At 41.9% G+C, this 27,591-nt stretch overlaps 1 protein-coding gene across 4 annotated transcripts in view; it reads left to right on the forward strand.

Annotated features, from left to right (window-relative positions):
• Positions 1 to 27,591, forward strand: part of Cnc (NFE2 like bZIP transcription factor cap-n-collar) — an 84,570-nt gene that overhangs the window by 30,130 nt on the left and 26,849 nt on the right. For all 4 annotated transcript variants that reach the window (XM_070674044.1, XM_070674046.1, XM_070674045.1 and 1 more), the window contains exons 3-5: positions 1,245 to 1,320; positions 16,963 to 17,273; positions 17,609 to 17,809. In XM_070674044.1, the coding sequence (XP_070530145.1) occupies positions 1,245 to 1,320; positions 16,963 to 17,273; positions 17,609 to 17,809 (588 nt within the window). The remainder of the gene's footprint in view (positions 1 to 1,244; positions 1,321 to 16,962; positions 17,274 to 17,608; positions 17,810 to 27,591) is intronic.

The raw sequence follows: 27,591 nt of genomic DNA on the forward strand, positions 1-27,591 counted from the left end.
GGCACACAGCTATACACGTTCGTGACTCTTCAAAAAATGTTTTAGGACTGCCTTTAAAATACAAGGACCTTTTAGGTTTACAAAGAATTTCTCAGTTTTTACTAAATATTGCGTAAAACATTTTCTTAAGCTTTGACATTTAAAAAGGTGCCTATTTATAAAAAAAAAAAAAAAAAAAAAAAAGAAAAAATAGGACGTAATACAACATCTGTTGCTAATCTAAAAAAAAAAAATCGTGTTCGAGTTCACGACGTTTCTAACAGCACAGTCATGAAGTACTCGTTTTTGTTTCGCGTGATTTTCGGACGCCTAGGATAGATTAAATTTCGTATTCATAACTGTAGAATTTAGTACAACGTATCACTCAACGACGATATATCATATCATCGAATGAAAAAGTGACCGGAACGTGAGTAGAGAGGGATGAAAGATTTCGAGAGAGGATACCGAGGGAGAGCGGTGAGAAAAGAATGAGAGAGAGGGGAGGTGGATTTCGGCCGCGGGAGAGAGACGGTTGAGAGCTGGTGGTTGCGGATGGCCGCTATCAGGGACTCGCTATGATTAATGATCGAGTACAATACTGTTTTCATTAAACTCATTTCACTGCAGCTCCGCATGTACCGCCACGCTACGGGCGACCTATGGCCCGGGGGCATACGCCCGCCCTTGGGCCCTTTTTTCATGCCGGCGGTAGGGTCGGTCGGTCGGTCGCTTGATTATGACGTCTCCATAAGCCTCGGCCTTGGCCGAATCGAATAGCGCCCGCCTGAATTCGGCCATTGTTGCGCGAGCTTCATTTCGAATTCGTCAGCTCCACGGATTCGTAATCATCTTTGTTGAAATTACGTTTTGTGATCGGGCACCGGGCACCGATCACATCTCTCTTCGAGGGGCCTCGGCTTCACGAGAGCCCCGGGGTCCTTCACCCCTCCTTGACACCTCTCGGATGCGAGAACGTCGTTAATTACGGTCAGCGCTCATTACATCACGGCGCTACTCTTTCAAATCTAATTTTCTAGCTAATTTACTGGCTCCTCGTTATAGTTTATTAATTGATCGATTGTAATTAATGCACTAGATACTTCCCACTTCTGACGACAAGTCACGTTATTATAATATTTTCAGCTTCGGCAAGTATCTTCTTGCCGTTCCGCGTAACTTAATCCCGCTTGCGCGATAATGACGACAAAAATTTATCCGTGGCAAACGTCCTTTTGTTTGATTAGACCCGTTCTTATTTCTAGGATGATTCCAAGGAGTCCGAGCCGCAAGAAGACGATCCGTGGGCAGGACTTCCTTACACCGTAGATCTCGAAACTGGTGAGTCTATTTGCTTTGTTATCCTTTATCTATTTTATATTTACGTAACACCAGTAAAAAAAAAAGGTTTGATCTATTAGAGATAATATTGAGCGAGCTTAGTTTGTAATGGAAATTAGTGGACCTTTTTTTTTTTGCTGCCTCTGCGTATTGACCGCAATTTTATTTCTCGTGCGCGTTTGTGAGATGATCGAAATCACGTTTTCGGGCACCAATTAAAGAGTCAGTCGGTGCACACGCTGTGCATGTCTCGCGTCGGTCCGTGTGCCGGCAAGAACAGCTAAATACATCTGGCGCTCGCGGCTCTTTACGTCGGAAGCGTATCGAATTAACGCGGCAATTTGTAAGAGCCAATCCGAACATTCACTATAGTCCGAACCTGCCGCACCTGGCCGCACCTTTGCGCGGCTAATTAGCATAAACACGCCGACCGAATGCACTTTGCTGGCCATTTCTTTGAAAATATACCGTGTACCGTGAAATATCTCATCGCCGTGTATTATTAAAAAAAAAAAAAAATACATAATTGAAGACACGTTTTAAATGCATTAAGTGCCAAATTATAAAGACTTTAATTACATTGTAAAACTCGGTTACGATTCTTAACAATGCTTGATCGAAAATATTAAAGCATTTAAATTGAATTTTTTAATTTTCCATAAATATCGATTAAGTAAAATAATTAAAGATTTATATGATTCAATAATTTATTCACCCAGAAAGAGGGACTTGATGCAAGATCAACAGAATTACCATGCAAATGGAAAATATGCACATCGCGCGTATGATAACAGTTAGAAAGCGTTAATAGACCAGGTTGCATCTCATTCTTTAACTTTTTTTTTTTTTTTCGTACCGTTTCTTTTGCATTCTTGCTGCACGCTTTCTGTCGCATAATAGAAAAAAAGGGCAATAAGTACGTTAGTGGCGAGAAATGTTATGCGACAAGCTGTATGTGGGACTTGTGGGAGAATGTCGAGGACACTCGGGAGCGAGGGAGATAGAGAGAGAGAGATAGATTGTAACGAGCGCGCATGCAACACGCTGCCGCGGCGTCTACCTGCATGCCAAGGTGCACTTTGTTCAGGTATATAACTACGGGTTTCCAGGCAGGCAGGTTCCAGTTCCGGAGGACTCGAGGTTGGGGAGTGGCTTCAGGAACGCCCTCGCTACCTTCCTCCCTACCTCGTCTTTCCAACCCCACCAAACTGTCCAGCCCTTCGTTGGGTTCGGTTCCCCTTCTCTATCCTTCTCCCTTTCTCTCCCTTTACCTCTCCCCCCCTCTCATCTCTTTCTCTCTCTCTTTCTCTCTGCATTTAATTACTTTACCTCGACAGAATATACGCCTAGCTACGAGACACTCTGCGTCGAGCGTGCTATCAACGGTTGACGAAGGGTTCGCTTGTTAATTTCTCCTTAGAAATCTATATATCGATATCCCGTTCGTTCTCGACTAGTAGAATTATTTTAAAACAATTGCGATAATTTTTTTAGGTGCTTGAGAATCGTAGAAAATTTTTATCAAATGTTTGGGTATTAAATTGAAAGAGTGCTCGACGTTAAGTACTTCGTCATAGTAAAACGAATTTAAAATTATCTCTTTACATTTTTCATAACCTTTAAAGAAACGAGAAATTATTTACGTGCTATCAATTAATATAGAAACAAAACTTTTTCACGTAAAACTTTAATTTGTCAAATTAGAAAAATAATATTCAAAAAATTCGTACAATAGAGCGCTAGGATTTGAAGTATGCCTTCGTTTTGATGACGAAATGAATTAATCGGACAGTGCGGTAATAACTTTTTGAGCAGAGAATGGACCAAGAAGAGCAGCAGAGCTCATTACGCGGTTATCTCGTCGTCGATCAATCGAGATATTCGGCGCATGGCGTGTATGATTAATGAGTTACTAGACTAGGATACATAAGAAATTCTTCCATCATCCTTATTCCGCAGGGCTTGATGAGAGAAAATAGTAATCCGACGTAACATAAAGCAAGAGAGCTGCGTGATGCGTGCGGTAAAATAGCGAGTCGATGGCTAGAAATTTATTATAGAGGTAAATTAAAAATAGATCGACGCGAACAGCATGCAGAATTGCATATTAAAATTATTTTTTATTACTTTGTTTCGCGCGATTTATCTTGAATTATATGCACTTGCGTTAATAATATTCAAAACCACATATTTAATATTAAACGTTACGAGAAATGAAAAATATACATCGTTGTCGTCGCCGTTTTTTTTTATTAAAAACTAATTTTGAATTCATCGTCAAGATTAATTAAAAAATCTGTAACATTATTACGCAAGCTACATTAACGCTCGCATAAAAAAAAAAGAAAAAAAAATTCGTAATGTATTCACAAAACGAATTTCGTGCCAATCGCGATATTCGTGCGCAAGGTTGACGGTTCGTAATGAAAAGAAAAAAGAAATAGATGAAAAGAGGCAGCATATACGTTACCGCCGCGGCGCAAGGTGCTTGTATCAATTTGACGAAGCATGATGGATTGTACAGCGGGTTGTACGTAAAAAAATTACATCCATGGAATAAATTATCATCGTATTGTGCCGAGCGCGAGCGCATTAGAGACGCTTGGCACGTTAGGTTTAGCGTGAGTGTGTCTCGACTAAATCTACATACACAGGATCGCGTAGTGCGTTTTGCTCGGCCGGTCGTTGCATAATTATCGAAAAATAATCTCGCGCCACACGCGGTTCGGCCAAGGTAAAACGTATTCCGAACGGGACATATCGCGGACCTACGAATTCTCAATAGCGCTCGTGATCGGTGATCGATTGAAATAAATGGTAACCCGACCGGTTCGCTCGTGATACTTTTATATTTATTATTACGATACGTTTATGCGAACGGAAAGGTTCAAATAATCGCGTTGCCGGCCGGTTATTAACACCTTCGGTACTGAATAACCTTTATCGAGATCGATGTTACGCCTCGTGAAATTCAAGTCGTGTAATGGGCGTTCGAGCCTCGACAACTCCGCCTTCTCAGATATGCTCGCGACATTATCTGCGACCACGGTTATGCGACTGAAAGAGAATAAGCTACACGATATTATCGCGCAGTAACTCTATATTAAATCAAAACAATTTGCCGACTAGTTGCATTCGCCAGATATTAAGTAATGTTGCGGAAAGGGTATTTATATTAAACAGCGAATTTTAATTGAGAAAAATTTAATTTTATATTTATATAATATATATTTTTTTTTTTAATATAAAATTCCAGTTATTCGAAATTATTTTTTATTGATATTACATTAACAAGCATGATGTCGTCTGTGCAACGTTCATTATTAATTAATATTCATACTTTTTCTGCGTGCGCGAAGTCCGCGAATTTCAACGTCGTGCTCCAACAAAGAGGCATCGATCTAAAAGGTGACGCAATTTCCTCAATATTTCGGTGAATCGAGGGAACGAGCTGTAATATCGATACGAAACGAGAATTGTAGAGGGACCACGAAATTCGGATTGGTGGGGACCTCTCGATAGGAACGCATGCGTGAGCGTATAAAACTGAACATCTGCCACGTGCGCGGGCGGCGCAAAGTGCGTGGATTCGTGCGTGGACTTAAATCACGAGGGGGGAAAAAGGGATAAGAAGCATGGCCGCATCCGCCATGCGCGGCTGCTCAAGCACGATCGACCAATTTTCTGTCCATTTCCAATTTCCGTATCGGAATACTGATCAAGGAATAGAGGCCGTTGCAGGAACCCGCGTGTGAGATAAGAGAGGCCTTATCGAGCTTCATCACATTACGTTTATGAAATTCAGAAGTAAAACCTCGTCAATTCATTCCGCGGATAAAATCGAATTGTTTTGCTATTTTATGAAATAATTAATATTTCTAAAATTTTACTTTTGTGTACTTTAAAATATTTTGAAAGCCACCAGGATAATTTACTTCGCTTTGCGCACGCGAAACGCGATACATCAAATTGTGTTAATTTTATTTTACAATTTTATAAACGTAATCATAAATTGTATTACAATTGTCGTCACGATGCTTTTATATATCTATAAACAAATTAATAATAATATAAAGGCTCGATAATATAAAAAAAAAAAAAAATAAAAAGAAAGAAACTGAGTCGATAGCGATAGACGCAACCGATAGGCCATGTTGTGTTAATTTCCGCTTCGATTCGTCAAGGATTGCCTCCGGAGGTAAGGGGGGGAAAAAAATAATATCCGACTATCTCCACGCATGGCAATAGCCGTGACCAATTTCTCCCGAAGTGGATTTGGAATTAGACGCGGGAACCCCATGTCGGACCCGCGGTTCACTCGAGATCGGGCGCTCCGCGATTCCCGAAAGCTCCGCGTCATCCCTCTTTTCGAATAACTGCAAAAAAAAGTTAGCTCCGAGTGCGATCTCTTTTTCGCGTCCCACTTGATCTTCCTAGAAAAAAAGCCGAGCATTTCGAGAAATTGCAGCGAGGAACAAACGCGCGTGAGATCAAAGGCTTTTGCGGTGGAAAAATTTTTCGGGAAGAGAAGCGAGCGTTCTACTTCGACAGTTCGCTGTACGGCGGTCAATTTTTACAAACGCGATTCGATTCCTCGCCGCGTCCCGAGAGGGAATCAATATTTGGAGCTGTGCGTGTTCCGCCATGTTAGTCCAGCTATGCCAGCGGCCCCCATGGGGGATGTGTCTGCGAGGGCAGCTGGCGAGGCGTGTATGGGGGTTACAGGGATACTCGGAGCCATGACTTGCCACATCCACCCCTATAACACGAGCACGCACCATTACTCATATCGCGGCTCGTTGCACGCCACGGATTCGGGACGAATCCAGGAGGGCACTTCCAGGAAGCCTCGGGATGAAAATAGACGGCAACAATAGCCGCGACGTCATGTCTAGCTTCGTGCCAGCACAATACGTAACCCAAAAATACAATTCGTGCTAGCGATATGTAATGGAAAAATTAGAATCCGTGAAATTTCAAAATCTTGATGGTACGTGCGCGTACTAGACGAACGACGCGGAAAAAAGCACGCTCGCGGCGCCGTTTGCTTTCGTTTCGTATTAAAAAGTCCGAGTTAAATTATTCGCACGTTATAAAACATTTTCTCCTAGACAGGGTTTTTTTTTGTGCTGTAGCACTCGTGCGATTAACAATAAACTGCAGATGAGAGAAAATGTTCGACTTTTGCGATCCGCACCGCATTGTACTTTCGCGAATTTGTTAAATGCACAGGTACGCGCGAGAAACTAATTAAACTGTGAATTCCATCTTTTGTGAAAACCGACCGAGGCTCCCCATGCGAGGCTCGAAATTATCTCGCGAATATCTCGGCCAGAATATACGGGCATTATCTATAACGAAGGCTGACATTGATAAATATAATTGTAATAACGTATTATGTTTCGCAGTACTCGCAAACCGAATACGAACGCCAATCGCGGAACGTTCGGCGTAATTATATTTACCCGGTTTGGTTGAGCCGGCTCCAATCCTTCGTCCGAGCAATTTAATTAATCCCTTCGTTAATCTCATATTAATAAAATGGAATATTGAGAGAGAGGGAGAGTACGAGCGAGAGAGCGTCGCTATAGAGCGTCCATTTTAAAGCCGCGTCGACGTGCTCAACAAAAGGGCCGGATTCCTTCTCGACGAGCACGAGCGACTGCTCCTCCGGCTCCTTCGCCACGTCCTTCGTACACATCTCAAACGTTTCAATCCTATCGGCGGATTAAAACATTAACATAAAACTCGTATTAGAGTCAAGCTGCACAGAGCGTCGGAGATGACGACAGTCGCCAGTAACGATGAAAAATTAAGTTCGTGGCATCTTCTCCTCTTCTCTTCACTTTCGTCTCTCTTCCTTTTAGCTTTTCGAAGTTCTCGCCGCCGTACAATAGAGCTTGTCTACAGTCTGTAGAAGTCGTTACCTGGTTGAGATCGTCTCTACGATTTTGTGAGGTTTTTTGCAAATCATGCTAGTTCTATAAGCAAACCGCCGTTGCCTCGCGGCTCGTCGAAATCTCACCGAATTCGACTTTCGACTTTGCTACCGGATAATAAATATAATGTAGCCGCTTCTTGTTAGAGAAAAATATATCTTCGGAATGCGTAACGTGACAATAGGTATTTTTCGGGTTATTTAAGAAAGGAAAAAAAAAAAAAGATAGAGAAAAAAATAAGTAAATTATAAATTATTAAAAATGTTCGTGTCTTTTTTAAAATAAATGTGCAAACAATATTTCTATTATTACCGGATAAGTCATATTAAATCATGAAGTATTCTTGACTAAGCTGGCTAAAACACGAGCTCGAGTACGAGAAAGAATGCAAAGCCAAACATTAAATAAACAAAAGACCGCATTGCTAGTACATTGAGGCGAGGTTCTTCTGGTAGAATCGTGTTGGTTTAGGATAGATATGTATCAGACCGCGTGGGTTAAGGTCAGCCTGTCACCTCAAGTACCATTAGCCCTTTCTAGACACCCTCTCCTTTCTACTTCCAACCTGTCATTAATGCATCAGAGTATTTTTTGTCGATGGTCTTTCTTGGGAATCTCTCGCAAGTAACACAAGGAACGGCTATTTTGTATCAATCGGGCATCGCGATGTATAATGAAAGAAATAACGACGCGCGTAGACACTTATTTCAGAGGCGCACATTTATTCGTAATTTTAATCACAATATTCATCGCAGTTGGTAATTATTCTTAAAAGAAATTTAACAACGGAAGTATCTATTAAAAATTAAATAATAATAAAAAAAAAAATTGTTAATGTCTAGAGCCTTTTGATAAAGATTAATTAAATATATAGAGACGCGATATAGGATCAGAGTAACGTAAATATAAATTTTTGAAAAAGTTGATCTTTAATCAAGTAAAATAATTCCATTCGAAATATTATATAGAAAACAAACGTTTTAATTAAAAGAAATTTTTTTTATGAAAATTATCATCTATTTTAATAAATTTCTCCACTTGTGTCTAGTGGAGACGAAAGTTCTTTCACATATGAAAAGTACGATAATAGTTAGAGATTGACCGATTTAAAATCTGTTTTGTCATGTGGGTTACTATGTCCCGCGGAAGAATTTGTGCATCACCACAACTTGCAACAAGGAACTTTGGAAGGCAAACCGTTATAAATCAGCATTTGTGAGTTAGACTAAAAAAAAAACGAGTACATCAACAAAGTATTTTATTTTCGTATACATTTTAAATACATACGTAATTAATTAAATATTGTTTTAAAAAATTAAGCAGTTTTTATGAAGTTCTCTTAATTTTATTGTCAATTAATGAACTAATTAAATTTTGTATCGATAAATTTGCGCTTGTAACGAGATATATTCAAATCGGAAATCAAATTCAAATCATTTTATTACACAGAGTTTAAGTTTTATTAAAAAATGTTGACTCATACATATACCGCAAATCTTTTTAACGCAAAGCGCGTTATTTCGAACTTAAAGCCGTGATAGCATCTGTCTTTCGAGACACGTTTTTCGCCGAGCCGACGCTCGACTTTGCCGACTTTTGCGAGGTACCCAACGTAACTCGGATTTTATTAGACAGACAATGCGTTATGAAATATTCTCCGCAAAGTACTCACTACAAATATAGCTTACTCGGCTCAATTTGGGCGACAAGGGGTGCATCTGAAGGAAGCGCCGCGTCGCTTCGTGTTTGACCGGTTGGCGGGTGCCTCCGATATGACGAGCTAAACCGGAAGGAGATAGGTAACAGGAGACGAAGTTTTCGGAAGTCAAAATGAGAAAAATGCACCTTCTAAGCATGACTCGACTACCGCGTGGCTCTCGTGGTGGACGCGTGGCCATCGAAAAGTGCAAGCTAGACACGAAGAGAGAACGTCATACTATGAGGTGGCAACAATGCTCATTGACGGGCACCACCAGATCGAGAATGACTTGTATGTATGAGGTGTTAGCAAGGTTTCTGACCTCGTTTTCGGAATTCTTCCTTGCGCACGAGTGCCGTCTAGATTACCTTGCTCTTTCCGCGCGGAACGGGAAAATTCGGATTTTGCGTTCGGCCGGTTCACATTCGGCTTGGCAATCGTTGGTTTCGATTAGATTTTTATAGGGTGTACCAATCGACGCAAGCTTCTTTCGTCGTCTAAAAAATTACACGATAAAATATTCACATCGGATATAAATTTATTATTACGTTTTTAATTCTCACGCTGAGTTAATCTAGCATTGCAGTAGTACGAGCTTTAAATATGTCGTACATTTTTATTTCTAAAAACACGGGTCCATTTGTTTTAATTATATTTATAATTGATTTAGTTATAATTATATTTATTGCACTGTTTGATGTAACTCTTTGTGTTTACTTCTACGATTATTGAACCGTGTCGTGACGTATTCACGGTATTTTGCAAACTGTTTGCTCGAAAAGAGAGGTGTGACATCGTTTTTGTGAACGTATTCGATTACGCGGCATATCTGTTGTCTGGACGATGACCAACGTTTTTCAACCGCCATTATTCCCTTAATTACGTTATCTTACCGTGAATTTCGGCACTTGACTTGGTTTTACAATTGCCGGTACAACTCGCGCCGCGCTGTTAGTCGAGATAGCTATCGATGCCCGAAACTGATAAAATTAAATACGACCATAAAAGTATTTGAACTGTGAAGTTCAGCCGCGTGTATAAAGCGTTCTCACCACGAGATAAAAAGGTAGAGTTAATTAAAATACGCCGGTAACTTTGTAACGTCAAAATAATTACGTTTCGCAAAACGTATGACACTATTATCGACCTGCACCACTGCTTCGCGGTCGACGATCCGTGCATTAATCATCACGGAATCGATCCTCAAATGTGATCGGGATTAATTTTAATAATATCCGACGATATGGAGAATTTAATCGCTTTACGTGTCGTTGCGTTAACGGGGGTAATCGCCGAGTCAGATGTATACGCTGAAGAAACAGCGAAACAAGTTCGGGCCACTCTCCGACGGCACGTTGTTATTGAGCGTGCTGTTGAATAATAAACTCGCATTACGCGTTTGACGAGAAAACGAAGAGAAAAAGTCAAAAAGGAGTCGTGTCGGTGTCAGCCGACGTTCCGGAACGAGAATATTGGCGGAATATTGGAAAGCACAACTTCATGCAGCCACTATTATTTATCGGCTGCATAAAGTGTCCCGGGCGCGCGTTCTTCAGGACAATTCCGCGGGATCGACTGCGTATTGTTACGTTACAATTTTGTCGATAGTCCTATGGCTCGTACGCGGGCGGTATACTGGCAGATACAGTGATTTGCACTTATTGGTTAATAAATCAGCGCTATGGCGCCACGTTTGCCATTAGGTGCCGATATTCTTCGACATATTCATGATGAAGTGACGTTGGCATGGTAAATTGAAATAGCGTCGCTCCTCTCAATAGCTCGGTTTGAGCCACTAAATTGTCAACAGGAAACGACGCGAAGTGTCAGATTTTTGTGATAAAAAGTAATAATTGACAAGCTATGTTGTATTACACCAGCGGTATTATTAATACGATCGCAATTGTTACATGGCGTAATAAATCATGCCTCACTTTAAAATAATTTAAAACTTCTAAATTAGTAATTACCATAATTTTTTTTTATTATTTATGGAATTTGTGCTCTTTAATTTAAAATCGATGACTTGTCCATAAAAAAAAAAAGAAAGAAAAAATTATTTATCTGCACCGCGCTCGCGTTGTCGCGATCGTACGTTGACGATCGAGGATTGTCACGATTACAAAGTTTATGCATTCATTCGATGCAATGTCAAGCGGCCTAAAACGCGCATAATAAGTATACTGACCGTATCGGTGGCAATTATGAAATTATTCCAATATATGCTGGTGGATCTCGGATTGCGTTCGAATGAGAGTGACGACATGAGAATAAGGGGTATCAATGGAGTGGGCATTTGACAGGATTTAGATAGCATCTTAACAACGGTAGTTTACACGCTTTATCATCCGGTGGTTTCAACCTAGTGACTGGCTCTTAGAGTGGCTAGTCACTGTGGGGATTAAATAGGCATATTTATATGAATGTACAAAAACAATGGTAATAATTACATCAGCAATGGATCTCTCTCTCTTTCTCTCTGTCTCTCTCTCTCTATCGCAGATCGCCTCTGTGGTTTCTATAATACCTTTATTCTTTCTAATTATATTTATATTATAAAATGCTGCGTATATTAATATTTAAATTATGTTTTATATACTTTTAAATTATTTCTCAATACGACATATTTAGCAACTCGTGTAAAATTGAAGAAAAATTTATGAAAAATAAGAAAGAGACTAAATATTTTTTTTTTGTGGTACAGGATAATTTTATGTTTGAAATATATTATTATATATTTTTATATTTATGCCAGAAATTCAAGTTGCAAAATTAAAGTTTCTTTCTTCGATTAATTAAATAATAAAATCTTTATTAAAGCTACAGAGGTTTTATATATTTATATATTTTTTTATTTACTTTATACACTTTTAACTCAATGTGAATTAATATTTTATCATAGTTACGGGTTTTTCTACAACATACATAATATTACAACTCCCTTTGTATTACATAAATTTTTCTTCGAACAAATAAAAGATCAGATCTTGCAAGATCAATTTCCGTTGCGACCGACGACTACAACAAACGCTGTTCGAGCAATTGGTGAGGTCCTCATGGCGAAAGGGAGGGTTGCTGAGTCGGGGGATGACTCGGGGCTATACCAGGGCAAGATGCACCCCTGACTAAGCCCGTGGCACGGCAACGAGGAACGGATCAAGCCCGGGTATACGTTCCCGGATCGCAGTGGGGAGCCGGAGAATGGCATTACGGGTAGAGAGACCTTCCCTCGCTTCCCACCTCGCCTCCGAGCCACGTATTGTCTGGCAGCCATATTGGAGTAACAGCCAACCCCGTCGTGATTGGTCCGTTTTTTAACGGAGAGCCCGTGGCTTGGCACAATACTCGACCAGCCCGTGGTTAGGCAATTCCTGGCTACGCGATAGTCTATCAGTCGACTCCATGCTGTGTTCGCTTCGAACTCGTCTGTCGGCGGTGCCCGGATATTATGACTCTTCTCAAGATTGGATCGTACAACGTAGAGGCGATCCACGCCAAGGGACGATAAAGAGAAACCCCTATTCAGTCCCCGGTCTAATCTGGTTCAGTTCAGTCTGGTCGAGTTCGCTCCGTGCACGAGTTTTTTCGCAATATTTCTCTGTCAAAAGAGTCTCATCGGAAGTCCTTAGTTTAGTCGTCGATTACAACAGCGATGACAATCTGAGGTCATTTGTGTGATACGTTAACCGCCAGTGTAACATCCGAGGGCATTAAAGAACGCGTTGAGGATTAGCCTGCGCCTTGGGATTTTTAAGCGCGGATAAGTTTGTTTGCGCAGACATTTTGTTCCTGTCAGAATCATCCGCTGGGAATGATCGATGTCCCATCTGGAGAACAACGCGATTCCTGAAGAACGACGCTGTTATTCGAGCTGCAGATCTACTTGCGAAACGATGTGTCCAGTGCGAGAACTTAGGCGTACCTTGGCAGCAGTTTACGATTAATACGAAATAGTTAAGTGACTTAAGTACTGCCACTGTGGTTGTGAACGGAGTTTTGGATTACTTTTCGACATTCTGGATTAGGATTTAGCGGGCGGAAGGTACGCATAGAAAAGCGTCAGGCGGCTGTATTTATATCGTATTGCAGCGTGACTCGGATTGCGTAACGCAAGCACGTGTAGTTGCTTTAACAGTAATTTATCTCAATCGTTGCGATTTGACAAACATCCGACGCCTTATTGGCAATATTTAAGAGACTCTAATTTATACGACGAACCTCGTACAGTCGATCGATTCTTTTCGAACACGATAAGTTGCCTACAAATTATTATTTTTTTTAATATAACTTTTTGTTTGAATTTTAGCGTTGATTATTATCGTACAACCGCTATTTTTAATTTTACACGTATCTTGACGATTGCAAATAATTACATCTCACGAAATATTTTCAATGTAATGGCTTTGCAATTAATCGGCACTTTAATTAGGAAATATTGCAGATGCAATTGTTTCTCAGTTAAAAAATTGGTACGGCTTCACGTGTTGTTGGTTTAGTTTCTATCTTGTTGTTTCAAACAGCATTTCTCAAATAAAAATTAAGAGCGTGTTATCGGGAAACTTATCACGAAATGAATGCGAACGAATTTATATTATTGCACAGTAACGTACTCTGTATATTCTCTAAAGTAAGACGCTAGAGCTATATTAATTATCTTCCCGTTAGTGTTTAATCATGTTAAATTTCTAACGAACCTCCATGTTTAAGTAAAAGGATTAAGCAGAAGCTTTTAAAGAGATATGATAAGCGTTAAGACACATCGAGGACGCGTCCATCTAATCGACCGACCGGTTCGCGCACTCGTTCGACGAAACAAGACGCGACGAAACGCGCCGACAGTTCGGCATCGATCAGCGGCAGGATTGATGATCGCAATTACGATTTATCGTTCACGGCAGGTGACGCGCGACGATTCGCGCGTACCTTCGGCGCCAAATGAGACGTCAAGCTCCGTTTCGGGGCGAACCGGCACCGGATCGTCACCCTTTGTCGGAGGGTACAAATGAGATTATCGCGTACATGTATATGTATTGTCACTCCCCCGGGAATAGGACAATCGTGCCGGCGCATTCGGTCTCGAGGATTCTCTTCCGGCGTCCCGTCGGATACGCCGTCTGCGAACGAATCGGAAAGAGGTTCCGAACAAGAGCGCGTTTTCTCCCGGTCCTCGGCACAGGATCGCCGGCACCGAAAATTCTGTCGAGTAATGCAAGAATTATTATCCAACGCGGCGGACCGTCGGGTTGAAGGGAGAGAAAAGAAGGACGGCGAGAGGAGGAGGGCGGAAGAAAATGGTCGTTAAGCGTGCGCGCGAAATATGAGAAATGATCTGTCGACGTTCCCGTGGCCGTGGAAAAAGCCGAACGCGGGCTTCAAAGAAGCCCGTGGAATTGAAAAAGCCGGAGGGCCGCGCCATTAGATGCAGCGTGATAGAGCGAATTCCGTGTGACGGGCTTGGTCGAGGGAAAATTCATTCCGACGGCAGAATCTCGAGCATCGGGGAAGCTCGAGATTTTCTTATTTATTTCTTAAAATCATAATCGTCAGCAAGTACGATAAATTCCATTGGACAAGCTTCGATTCTTTATAAATTAACGTAATTAAAAAAAAAAAGAGAACGAAACTAAGCGTTATTATATTAAATTATTTTGTACAAAATTTGATAAACGATAGAACGAATTCTTTTTCTTATTACGAGTATTTTTGGAAAAAGATTTCCGTATGCTATAACTGTGAGAATCATCTAAAATATTATAGTAATTATAACACTTTTGTTGTGATTTATTTTATTTCGATTATTTCGATTAGCGAACAAAAAGAATGGTATTTAAAAAAATAATTTTTAATACTTACACGTACAATAAATTTATATTGTAAGAATAAGGGTTCAATAAAAATTACATCTTGTTGATACTTGTTACAAATCAGAGACAGAAAGAAAGAGAGAGAGAGAGAGAGAGAGAGAGAGAAAGAGAGAGAGAGAGAGATAGAGAAAGGTAGAAAGAACGCGATAATTGAAGGCACAAAAAATTACGCTGCACCAGTTAAAATCATGCTTGTACCAATTACGCGTGGCACGCACTTCAGTGTGTGCGTGGCCGAAAGTAATTTCACCTCGTAATTCCACCGGGCTTTAAATAGGCTTTACGTCGAACAGGAAGGGGCTGTTCTGACTTCCCTCAAATTATAGACGGCCATTATCGCGCGGTCGGCCTCGCATTTGGGCCAGACAATGGCCGCCACCACTCGTTAATGTAATAGGCATCCAAAAGGTGCGATCTCTCTCTTTACTGGGAGGCACCGGCACTCACCGGTAGGAACCGCGCAGGACGAAAATCCTCCTCTTTCACGGCCAACCTGTCCGTCGCTTCGTCAGGCGGACCTGCCCGGGTTCCAGGCAGCCCCCGAAAGAGGAATTATTATTTTATGAGATTATTATCTCTAATAACATCGCCCGGTTACGAGGAGAGAAAGGAGTACGCTTTTGTGTTCGATGGAAATGTTTCACACGTAGAAGTAGCCCGCTTGAGCTGCTCGATATTATCGATGTTTTGTCAAAAGTTCAGGTAGAAATTCTGGGAGCCTTTTTATTTGACGTTTTGACGAAATGTGGAACATTCCAGGGAATGATAGCCGTAAAAGAGATAGGTAGAAATTAAAGTTCTTCAATAACAAGTGTATCATTGTTGAATATTATTAGCGAAGCTGCAAAGACGTTGAGCTCAATTGCGATTTCTTACTTTTTTAAATAAAAAATTTTTCACGAACGACGTGAAGAATTTTTTTCTCTCTTATTAGCTTGTTGTATAATCGTTTGAGACACGCGACAATATTTTTTACTTTTAAAAACCGATATGTAAAAGAGAACAATTTTTCGACACGAGTCTTTCATTTAGCTGTCCATTTGGAACATAAAAAAAAATATATATATAAATATATTGCGTTATTTCGGAAACTGTTCGAACAGTTTTGTCCATGTTATCTTTTCATGCATGCGCAAAGGATGAAACGTCGCAGTTGCGCGATTGGCTGTAGGGCGGGAACGCACGAGGGCTGCTGAAACGAGCAGGTGGATTGCCAACAACACCCCTCTTTGTCTCTCAATTAGTTAAGTTTTTTTTCTCTCCCTGTTCTCCTGAAAAAAAATTTTTCCTGCCCGTCGCTAGCTGCCAGTTCTTCAGCGCCGCGTTTCGAGTTTGTTTCTGCCGAGTCATAAGTTTATTCCGCGTAGTGATATGTTGTTAATTTTTTTTTTTTTTCTTTTCCTCTTAATTCGTGTGCGCGTAATTAGGTGGTTGCGATAAACGATTAATCGCGACGTTACTAATTGCTTTATTGATAGCTGCGGTGCAATAAAAACGTAGGTATTTCAGGCCAATAGTCTTGTTGCGTATCAACGAACATGATAATGATTTTGTTAAAATTAAAATGCTAGTAGAAAATAAAGCAGACCTAAAGCCAGGTTAACGTCGCTTGAACCTAAAAGTTCTTCTGTGACAACTTGAACGATAAAGTTTACTAAATAATAATTAATTAAAAAAAAAAAAAAGAAATAAAACAATTCTTAAGTGTCGGAAATTATTTTATTATAGCATTGCAATATGTATGTATATGTATACATTTTTTTACGTAATTTTATATATATAAAAATGCTAAAAAATTATGAATTGTTATAAAAGAACTTATAGAAACACTTGTCAATGTCGTGTCAGAACAAAGTTGCATAATAGGGTGGATAAGTAGTCTATATAGCGTTGGACTGTGCAATCAAACGGCTAATTAAGTATTCTTGGATGATCTCTGCGTGAACCTTGCGACTGCACGCGAACTTGTTTACGCTCGCTTATGTTTCATCACCTGCCGCTCCGAAGCACGCGTACTTCTTACGATGAATCATATAATATTAGAAACGCGTTTCTCTCGTCGCTCGCCAAGTTTCGCGAAATAGTTTAGTTCGAGTTTTAGTCAATTAAACGCCGCTAACGTTTGTTCGCTTCTTTACAGGGGAGTACATTCTTAGCTCCGGCAGCCAGAACGGAAGTGGAAGTAGCATCGTTGAAGAAGACGATCCGCTTCTCAACGAAGCATCCTTGGCTTTAGACAATCATCCCTTGGCTGACTTGACCGACGATTCTCTGGGTTTAAACGGCACTCTAGGACTCGAGCATGACTTTACTTCAGAATTACTCGGAGGTAGTCTCTTGGAAAGCGCCGGCGTAGAAGGCCTGCTTAGCAACGATACTCTGGGCTTGCCCGACGAATTTAATCTCGAGGAGGCGCTTCAGCTCGTTGGCCTCGATGAGGCTCAACCAGAGGTTTGTACATTATCTTCGTATTTTTTACTTGCAACCACAATATGATTATTGGTGAAGAATGAACAATTAATATTTCTATTTTTATTATTTTTATTTGTATTTTAATTATTAAATCAAACTAGCCGCTTTGCAAGACACGTCGTAGAATTTTATTAGCTTCTCTATTTGATCTTTGTAAATATTTTTTAACATTTAATCGATGCGACGGTGTTTAAACCTCTTGCCGATAGTAATAAGACAGCATATATGCGCGTATTTTAATTTTAAACCATCGTTTGTTCTACCTTTGACAGTGCTGCGATATTATATGCGATTATATAAAGATCGATTATTAGGAAACGAAGCCGGAAGTGAAGAAGAAGAAGAAAGAAAAAGACACCGACGACTCCGCAAGTGCAGAGGACGACGCGTCCATTACCGCCTCGAGTAACACCGAGGTCGCAAAGTCATCCAGGTGCGAGGATCCCGAGACCGGCGACATGATTCACACACCGCAGTTTCATCATCCCCATCATCCGCACCACCGCTCCTTCCAGGTAAGAACGACCCTGATTTCATTGCTTGTAGATTAGAATCAAGACCAGTGCTTCTCATTACTACGCATACAATGTCACCATGATTGCGACAATGTAATGATTTATGTACAAAGTACACAGGCCTCTTCTATCATACATACACCGTCGCCTAAGTGAATCAATGAAAAATTATCACGAGCTATTCCGACGCGGTTTCTAATCGAGTGTCACGATGTTGAATTATCATCTCTGTAATAACAGTCCCTGATGTCGTTTAATACGTCGCGATAATCTTCTTGTAAACAAAATCGCGCCGGGGGGTTTTGATTTTATTTTAAATCATTTAGCGCACGGCAGTTGTGCTCGATGCGCGGCTGCGATTCAATAATTGTCCAGCCTTTGCGGTAACGCGTTTATTCAGAGCGACTCTCTTGCCATTTTGAGAGACGCTGAAAGAGCTGGTTACGTTGTCGCCGGCGACAGCCAAGGATACCCAGGATTTGCGATGTTTCGATATTCCTTTAATGAGAGGTTCGAAATGGCACGGTGATACCGCACGGACCAGCGTCGGTGATATACGAAGTAGGAACCAAATGCCGGGAAAATAAGAACCACGCGCAAAGCCGCACAGTTAGAGCGGCGTTTACGGTCCATAAACGGGACATTCTTTATTTGCATTAACCGCGAAAACATTGCTGCGGCTCCGTTCCCGCGACATCACACCCCTTTTAAGGGACCGTCATGATTATAAATTATAACCGCATTTTATGTAACGAGGCAGTTAAAAACGTATCATTTTTGCGATTCGTATAACTTTATATAAAAAAAAAAATTTAATTCATAAAAATACGAATTTTCCGATTATTATTAACATCTCGTAAATTAAAATAATGTTACGAGAAACAAACGTAAATTTGTACAAGCTTTTATTGTGGAACATATTAAGAACGCTTTAAACAGTTTAAACACATTTTTATCGCTCTAATTACGTTTTAAATATGTGCGTTTACTGTAATATTTTAATTACAAATTTAATTACGTGCTACGCTATTAATTTGTATACACTAAAGATATCAAGGTATCTTATATACATTTTCTCAAGTTTTAATCCGGCTTCGTATATCTGTAAACATTTTTACACAAGCTTCATTATCTAGCAGTCTAATCACGGCAGTCGTGAACTAATATTACAACTCGTTATTTTTATACAAGTATTATATTGTTACTTTGGTTAGTTAAAACATTACCGTTTGTATTTGGTAGCAATCATTATCACAGATTCGTCCTGCATGCCTATTTAGTTCGCAAAAAGTTTGGACGTTAATTATAATTATTACTTGTAGGATTTCTTTGTGCTCGTTAAAATCGCAACATCGTTACGCAATTTTTTCAGAAGATATTATTTATGATTTATTACCAGCTACCGTTTGTTTAACATCATTTTATTACTTCGATTTTTATTATTAATATCTTTTATTTCTTTCTTACCATTATTTTTATTATAATTCTTCCACACTTGCTTTAAAAAAGAAATCTTTTAAATTTTTTCTTTTTTTTTTTTTTAATCCACTTTTACAACTAAAATCTTATCATTCTCGGCATTTTATTTATAAGAGATATCACTCGGCATAAACGCGATTTAAAACTCTTTCCTCATTATCAGTTTATAGCATTATAGAGTTTTATAGCACGCGCAAAACAAGTTTTAGACTCCAACAGATCGTGCCCATTAGAGAAAGTGTCGTACGTGTGAGCTTGATGCTTTTCAAACCGCCTATTCCGCTTCGCGGCGTGTATTTTATAAAACGTAAATTAAATTTTATCTCGAACAGTAGCCGGCCGATAATGTGGATTGGCCATTGAGTTATGCCTATTCCGTATACATACAACGATATAATAATAATTTTCTTATCTCTCTAATAACCGAGAAATGTGAAAGCAGGAAGATATCCACATGGGGCGGTAAATTTTATTGCAGTTATTTTATTGCACGGAAAATGTTTACAATACATTTTACAATAATACGTCGATTTATCGCATATAATCTTAATAACGCATTAAAAAAAAGAAACGTAGGTAACTCAAATCGCATGAAGGCCGCTCGAAAATCTTTCCGCGCGAACGGGTTGGCTAAGTGCGCGTAATACGCAGCTGGTCAGGACGAAGTCACGCCGCGGATTCGAAAGCATCCCTTAAGTGCCCCTCTTAGAAAGCCGCCGTTTTCCTGAACTTGAATTCCGGACGCCGCTGCCCGGGCACGTTCGCGCGACGCGTCCTGTCGAGAAATCGCATCGCCGGAGAGGACGATCGTGACAATGACCTACACGGATGGTCCGCGACGACTCCGTCCAGCGAGACGTGACGCAACGGCGTACGTGTGCTAGAACTTCTTCGCGTGCACGTGGAGGAACACATCTGAAAAGCCTCGCCAATAGGAGAGGTGGGACAGGCCCCTACTACCACGAGCCGCGGTAGACGCGCGATGTTTGTGATCCTGGACGTCGGCGCTGACACTCGCGGACGACACGCGGCTGGAAGTGTACGCTAATCCCGCGGAAAAAGACAGTTCTGACAGTCACCGGAGGAAAAGGCGGCCTCGCTGCTGGCGAACATCCGCTCCGTAGATGTACCCGCGATAAACGGTTCCGGAAGGTTTCTTTAGCCGAGCGCGATTTTGTCGATAGTGCGGACGTTCGTACGGTTCTCGCCGGAGAAGAAAAAGGAGTCGAGCTAGCTCGAGGTAGACGCCAGTAGACCACGCCTTCGAGGATACCAGCGAGTTTCCCAGCCAGGCCTCGCTGAGAAGACACTTGGTATTGTTAATGGAAAACTGGCTGCAAAATGAGGACGTTGGACTTCCGCCATCGTCGCGTTCCGGCCTTGTACGTTTGACGAGCCGCTGGCTCTACCACGAAGTTGACAATTTGCATAAAGTTTCGTACGCCTGCGGTCTAATCTCAAGGATCACGGTGTTACGTGAACAATAAATTCTACGATGCGTAATATGCTATCGAGACGGAGATTAAACTTCGTGAGATATAAGTGTGCGAGTGATAAAGCCACCTAGTACAATGACTATCTCTATGAAACGCATCACGTTCATTTGTACGAGGCTCGAAGCGATTTGAACGAGGCCAAGAAACCCTTCTCACATCACTCCATAAGACCGCCCACGTTGAATACACAAATCTCCTCCTCGTGCCTTTCAAAATGATATTTCGTTTATCGCGAGATCGCCAATGGACCGAGATATTCGTTCGCATGCAGGAATAATATACTTAAATAACGTGATACAATACGTCAGTAATAAGTAAAAAAAAAAAAAAGAAAAGAAAAAAGGAGAGAAAACTTCGTACTTAATAAAAATTAATTAAAATTCACGTGCCGACCGGACGAACGTGCAATTCTTGCCGCGTGTTTCGTGTAAAAAATACTGCTTTTTAAAATAATATTTGACTAATTCGACGAAGACCCCTGGCGCGTACCTCGTGCCTAATTCGTTTTCCGAGTGAAGAGGGTACACATGAACGACGTGCAGCAGGCTCTCCTCAAACCTCATCCGCAGACGAACGAACACACGTGCCAAGGGAATACAGAATGTTGGAGTCTGATATTGGACGAAGGTCTTCTTCAGGTAGATTAGACTAATTGCGCAACATTTATCACGATAACCGAACAAAAATTTGCGATACGATAACAGGTAATAGCGATAGCTGCAGTCATTCACACGTGGAATCAAAGAAGAACGAGGTGGAAGATTGGTCGCAAGGTCTCACGAGCAAGGTTTTACGGATAAAAAAGATATATATCGCAGTTAATAACTCTGAGAATATACTTAGCGATGGACTATGTTCGCTGCGATTAATTCCAAGAACGTAACTAGTTTTTCTTAAGAAAAAAATTAATATACAACTTTCGTATTACGAACTCTATAAAATCATATAAAAATATAAAATGCTGAAAGTGACTGTTTTAAGAAAATATCCAATTGCAGTGGAGTAATTTAGGATGCTAAAATAACCATTTTTCTTTCTCTTTCTCTGTCTCCACACAATGATCGTATTTTCTCTTTTTTTCTTCGAGAGGGAAAGAAGCGAAAAAAATTAAATATTAAGCGCGCGACTTTTTTTTTCGGAAATATACTTTAAAAGACTCAGTCCAACGTCTTGCTCAAATTCGTATCCATAGAGGCTCGCACCGTGCGTGTACACACGCACACACGCGGTCGTGCGACCTTGCGTCCCGCGTGCAGAACTGTCATTACACGCAACCGCGGTCGGAGAAGTATTACGTGCCCCGCGCGCCGCGGGTCTTTCAATACGTAATGAGTACACTAAATTAATATATTCTTACACCCGGGACCTTTGCCTACGGAGGAGGATGTATCGTGCGTATTATATGGAAGGCTTACGCAAGAAAACGCGCCGTCGCCGCTCGCGAGCCATATCATTTTTGGAGCTCCTCTCTCACGCGACCGTCGTATTAACACTGACCTCAGTCACCTGTAATTGCTACATGTTAGCGTATACACCGAGATACAAACGACGGACACGTAATGCGACCCATTACAGTCGGGTGGCACACGTTCCGACGTTATCGTCGGATTCTTTTTTTTTTTTTTTCTTTCTTTTTTTTTTTTTTTTTTTTTCTTTTCCCCTTCGCGAGGAGGAAGGCGCTTCTGTGTGAGTAAGAGTGTGGTGCTGCGATTCAGCTTCGCGAACTTTTCTTTTTTTGTGTCGTCCACTTCTATCGCAAGCGGTTCATAGTACTTCACACGTGTCACCTATCGCATGTGTCTTAGAAATCGCGGATTATTTGCGTTTAAAGATGTTGGGAAACTGTGATCATGGTTATTACATTGAATGTATTTGTTACGCGGAGTATCACGAAGTTTCACGCTAATATAAAGGTGATGTTCGCTGACGTTTAAATAAACTTAAATCTTAGTTCTTATAATAACATCATCCAGCTATTTTTATTACGTGACATTTTTTTAAATTCGCGTTATCAATGTTTTAATACATAACAGATCGAATAGTATATTGAGTTGGAAAATTATTTAAATAATGTCATTGAAATAAGTGAACCGAATAATTTCATTTGTCGTGCTACGTAAAACTTTTGGTTTAAGAAAAAAAAGGAAAAGGCACAAGCTGTATAAACAGTTAAAAATGCTCATAAATGCTTTCGAAGAGTCCTGAATTTTGTTTTGAGGAACAAGTGGCGAGAGTTTCTAAGAATTCAGCAGGTATCTAATTTTTAAATCTCACCGTTGCGGAATCTTAAGAGGCTAAAAGTGGTCCGACTTTCAGTAGGACCTCCCGGAGTTCACGGCCGTAATGCCCGTAATTAACGTTGGGCCATTTCATACATATTATTTGGCGTGGGCTATCATAACAGGTGGCGAACTTTGTTTTAACCTTAATTAAACTTGGGAATGGGACCGATGTCAATTAATCATTAAAGTCGCAGGTGAAAAACTTTTCTGAAACGTGTTTTCCAACACTTAAATTACCAGTACGGTAGAAGAATTAATTATAAAAGAGTAATTAGTAATTAAGCAAAGATATAAAGTAGGTGGACGTTCGCCTGCGGGTAACGCGAACGCGGAATTAGAAGTTCCATGTAAATAATGAGAGGATAAATCCGAATATGTCAAGGCGCGATAATAATTACCGCTGCAACGTGCACCCGCAGGCTCCGACAAACACAGAGAATGTAGGAAGTAACTAACCTGAAATAATTAAAATATTCTCGTAACGAAAAGGTCTTTGGGAATAGAAATGGCGGACATTTCTTTTCGTGAAAGAAAAGAAAAACCACGGTGATTATCTCATTTCACAACTTGCTTTTATTGCGCTTCATCTACATAAATAGTTTACGTTAAAAAGTAGCTCGAATAATTCCTCAGTTGATTATAAAAATAATAGTATATACGGAATATGTTACTGCTAACTCACAAGACACGATAAAGTATTAATAAATTAAAAAAAAAACTTGATATAACTTTTTAATAGAATACAATCATATAGTTAGAATAAATTATCTGGTAATATATTATCTGAAACGATAAAAAGCAATTGGTTAAATATTGAAATTGTTTTTTTTTCCTCTTTTTTTTATTTTTTTCTTTTATAATTGTAATGAAGTAGTATATATATGTAAAAAAAAGTATAATATTTCTTCTGCACGAAGATTATATGCATATGTATGTAAAATTACGTCTAAACCAATTTTTTTTCCGTGCAATATATTTTGTGTAGAAAGAAAGAAATTTCCGTCGTTGTAAAAAAAAAGTCCCAAAAAAAACTACATGATTAAGTGTACAGGATCTATTGTAATTATCCTACGTGCGCGTTGTACATTCGGATAAAGACCCGATGAAAATAAATGACGCAACAAATTGATCGGTCGATCGTTAAATAATGATATGGAACATAAACAGCCAATCGACTGATGTCGGCGAATAAATCATTATCGCCAGCCGTGGCACTATTGGATAACGTAGTGTCGGGCCGCAGGCTCGGCCTCGTAATCCGAGAAGCAGAGAGCTGCCAGGCTGACCTTTGGCCGTGATTGACGGAGACTTCGCCGTATATCTTTGCACAAGGATTTGCTAGGCCGGTGAGCGGCCGGTAGCGTGCTATTTGCCGTGGCACTTGAATATTTGCTTAGAACCTCGAGCGCCGGCGGAGGACCCTCCACGTATCCTTGGACCGCCGAACAATATTTACGTATAACACCGAGTTACGAATCGAGAGGAAGGAAAGCCGGGTGGACGGGCGGATCAGGACGAGGGAAAGAGGCGAGCGCGGGAGATAAAGGAGAAAGAGGATCGTGAGAGAGGGCAGTCCGCGCGGTGAAAATAGAGACGGGCCGAGGGGGGTTTGCGGAGCAGCCGGAGAGGCCGCGGGACGAAATTAATAAGAGAAGCGAGATGTGTGCTATGGAAATGAGAAAGACGATGGAAGACGTCGTGGACACGGTACGGCTGGACATTAGGATGCGGCTCGTCGCGATAGTCGGCGAAGCCGGGGCGAGAGCGCACACCCGCCGGACGCGAGTAACCCACGCCGACACACATTAATCTGATGACTATGAATCCGAATGAATCATAATTAATATCTTCACCCATTAGCCGTAAGAGCACACGGCCGCGGCCGCGGGTAATGCGCACGTTTTTCTCGCGCATCTTTAATTACTTGCGTTTTGCCGATGACGCATTACCGAGATCGCCGCTTCCGGCCGGCCGTCGGGATATGTCTCAACAAATCGGCGCACGTAACATCCGGTACTTATCGAATTCGCCGGTATGTATTTAGCGCCGGCAAATCGCCCGGCCGTTCATAAAGTTAATGTCAATGTTAAGCTTGACCCGAGCCAAAGCGGCGTCTTTCCAAGTCTTGAAATCGAGGTGAATACGCGGACCAATATGTTTTATCGTCGTCATTGGATAATATTAATTAAAGTGTAATATGTTCAGCTTGATTTTTATTCAGCTCGTTTATTGCTAAGGTATTTCGTTCGCGATAGTATAAAATTCCGTTACACCACGAGCCGCGCGTTCGTAAAATCCCCGATGCCCGTCGTCAAGTCCGCCGTAATATCAAGAGCCTCGCGAGAAAGTTAAGTTCTTGGCGCACTTCTGTCGCCTATAAATTCCTACGTGCGCGCACCCCGACCAGGCAATTTTCACCAAGAACCCAAGAAACGCGACGGGGCGTCACAGCCCGTTCGCCGGGACTCCAAGCAGCTGCTGGACTTATGCGCTGTGAAATGCATAATGCGCGGCCGGGGCTATCTAGGATGTGTGAAACGAATTTCTGTCTTCGTACGGTCATTGAGGCCACGCCGTCGACGCGACGAAGACAACAAACGTGGCGGGATATCGGCGCCTGTGAACGTCCGAACGTGGCGCTTCGAAGGCAATTTACAGCGGTTTGCTAATTGAGAATCGTCTCCGCGCCGATTGAACCCTCGCGCGAGACGGGATCGAGTAACGCGGAGCGTCAAAGATACGCGCGCGCGTTCGCGAAAGCTTGGGAAAGAAAGAGGCCTCCGGCCCGATGAGAAACCGAGCGAGGAAAGCGGGCACAAATCTATTTTTTCTTTACCACGCACCGCGTTGCGCATAAAGCGCGAGGGGACTGAATCCGTATCCATCAATATTTTCATTCACAACCATCGTGACAGAAACGAGCTTTGTCAGCGGTCACGTACGAAAACACGCGCGACGCGTTGAGGTGAAAAGTAGGTAACTCGAGGTAACTGATCGAGGACCATGAAGAGACGGCGGGTTAAACGGCGATGGCAGGTGTCAAGCGGTCAGTTGATCACTGTCAAATAGATCGAAATAGTTTTCGCTGCAGTGCTCGCGCGCCGCACGTCGCGGCATTACGGGCGGAATAAAAGCAAAATTGCAGCCTGGACAATCGTGAAAAGAGAGACCACGATCGTGTTTTACGGCATGCCCGAGATAGAGGGGAGAAGTGGACGGAGCGTTCCGGCGTGCGATATTTTTATAAAGCCGAGATTCAGCGTAAAAATATTACTCGCAGATGCTGACGCGTACGTTCCTTTTATCCGGCAGCTATCGACATTTATTACGCTGATTATTAATAGACCTCGTTATTAATAGAACTCGCTGCGAGATTGTCTTCGGTGGGAAACACGCGGGATTTAATTAAACGCGACTAAGTGACAACAAAGGTGGCGAACAGCCGGCGGGGAAGCCGCGTTTTCTAACGAACCGGAGTAAAATCGATTTCATAGAAATCTCAGATCTGTTTCCGCGCGCGAACTCTCGTGACGGATTTGATAAGGCATCGGGGATCGCTGCGATATTAATGAACACCGGGAGAAAAAGAGCGCACAGTTGCCGGGGAAGATAAAGGGGTGCGCGGGGTGGGGAAACGGACGGGAGAGAAGGAGAGAAAGAGATCTCGGAAGAAATCTAGCGAGTCCTCGACAGCGCGTTTCAAACATCTGCCGCCGCAGATATCTTTCCTCGCAGTCTCCTCGCAGATTCATACGGGGACTCTTCCATACGTGCACGCGAGGCGAGATCGCCGCACACGGACGCGGGAGATGCCCGCGTGGTACGCGCGGTACGCGAATGTGTGCGCGGTACATAAATCATAAGCGCCAGTAGCTGAGAAGGAATGCGTAACGTAACGTTCGTTTACCGCACTCCGCGTAGATATACCAAACCAATTTGAGACGGCGGATTCGTCAGAATGAACGCTATGTCGGGCATCCACGGACGGCTGTCCGATAAATCACGCTTCGTGCATCTAATCGCGAGATTAACTGCCGACGGCCCGTCGTAACGCAACATTCGCGGAGTCCGCGTCCTAACTTCCTCGACCAGTCGGGCGAATTAGGATGCACCCGCGTCGCGGAATGAAATGGTATCGCCGATCGGAAGGTTGCCCGGTCAGGCCGCGTCTTTAAACGCTCGGAATTAATCCGCCGAGGAGCCGCCGGCGGCCCCTCGCGCGGCGCGGAAGGCGTCCGTTAATGAGCCCCGTCACGGATTAATCCGGCGCGAGCTATAACGAATCTCGAGTATCCCGGCGGTGATTGAAAACTGGAAGTCGCGTTCCGGCGTGGCGGAGAGCCTGTCGCACCGCGTCGCCGCTCGCGGACCGGTAATCGCCGTCGTCACCGCGCCGCGATGGGAGCTGGAGAGAGAGAGAGAGAGAGGGCGAGACAGAGGAGAGGCTTAAACGCGCGGCGCAGCGCTTTTTTCCTATAACTCAATCACGGCCGTTACGTCGAACCAGGATGAGCCGTAAAGTCCG

This window comes from Cardiocondyla obscurior, linkage group LG02 (genome assembly GCF_019399895.1).
Source record: "Cardiocondyla obscurior isolate alpha-2009 linkage group LG02, Cobs3.1, whole genome shotgun sequence".
NCBI classification, from domain to species: Eukaryota; Metazoa; Arthropoda; class Insecta; order Hymenoptera; family Formicidae; genus Cardiocondyla; species Cardiocondyla obscurior.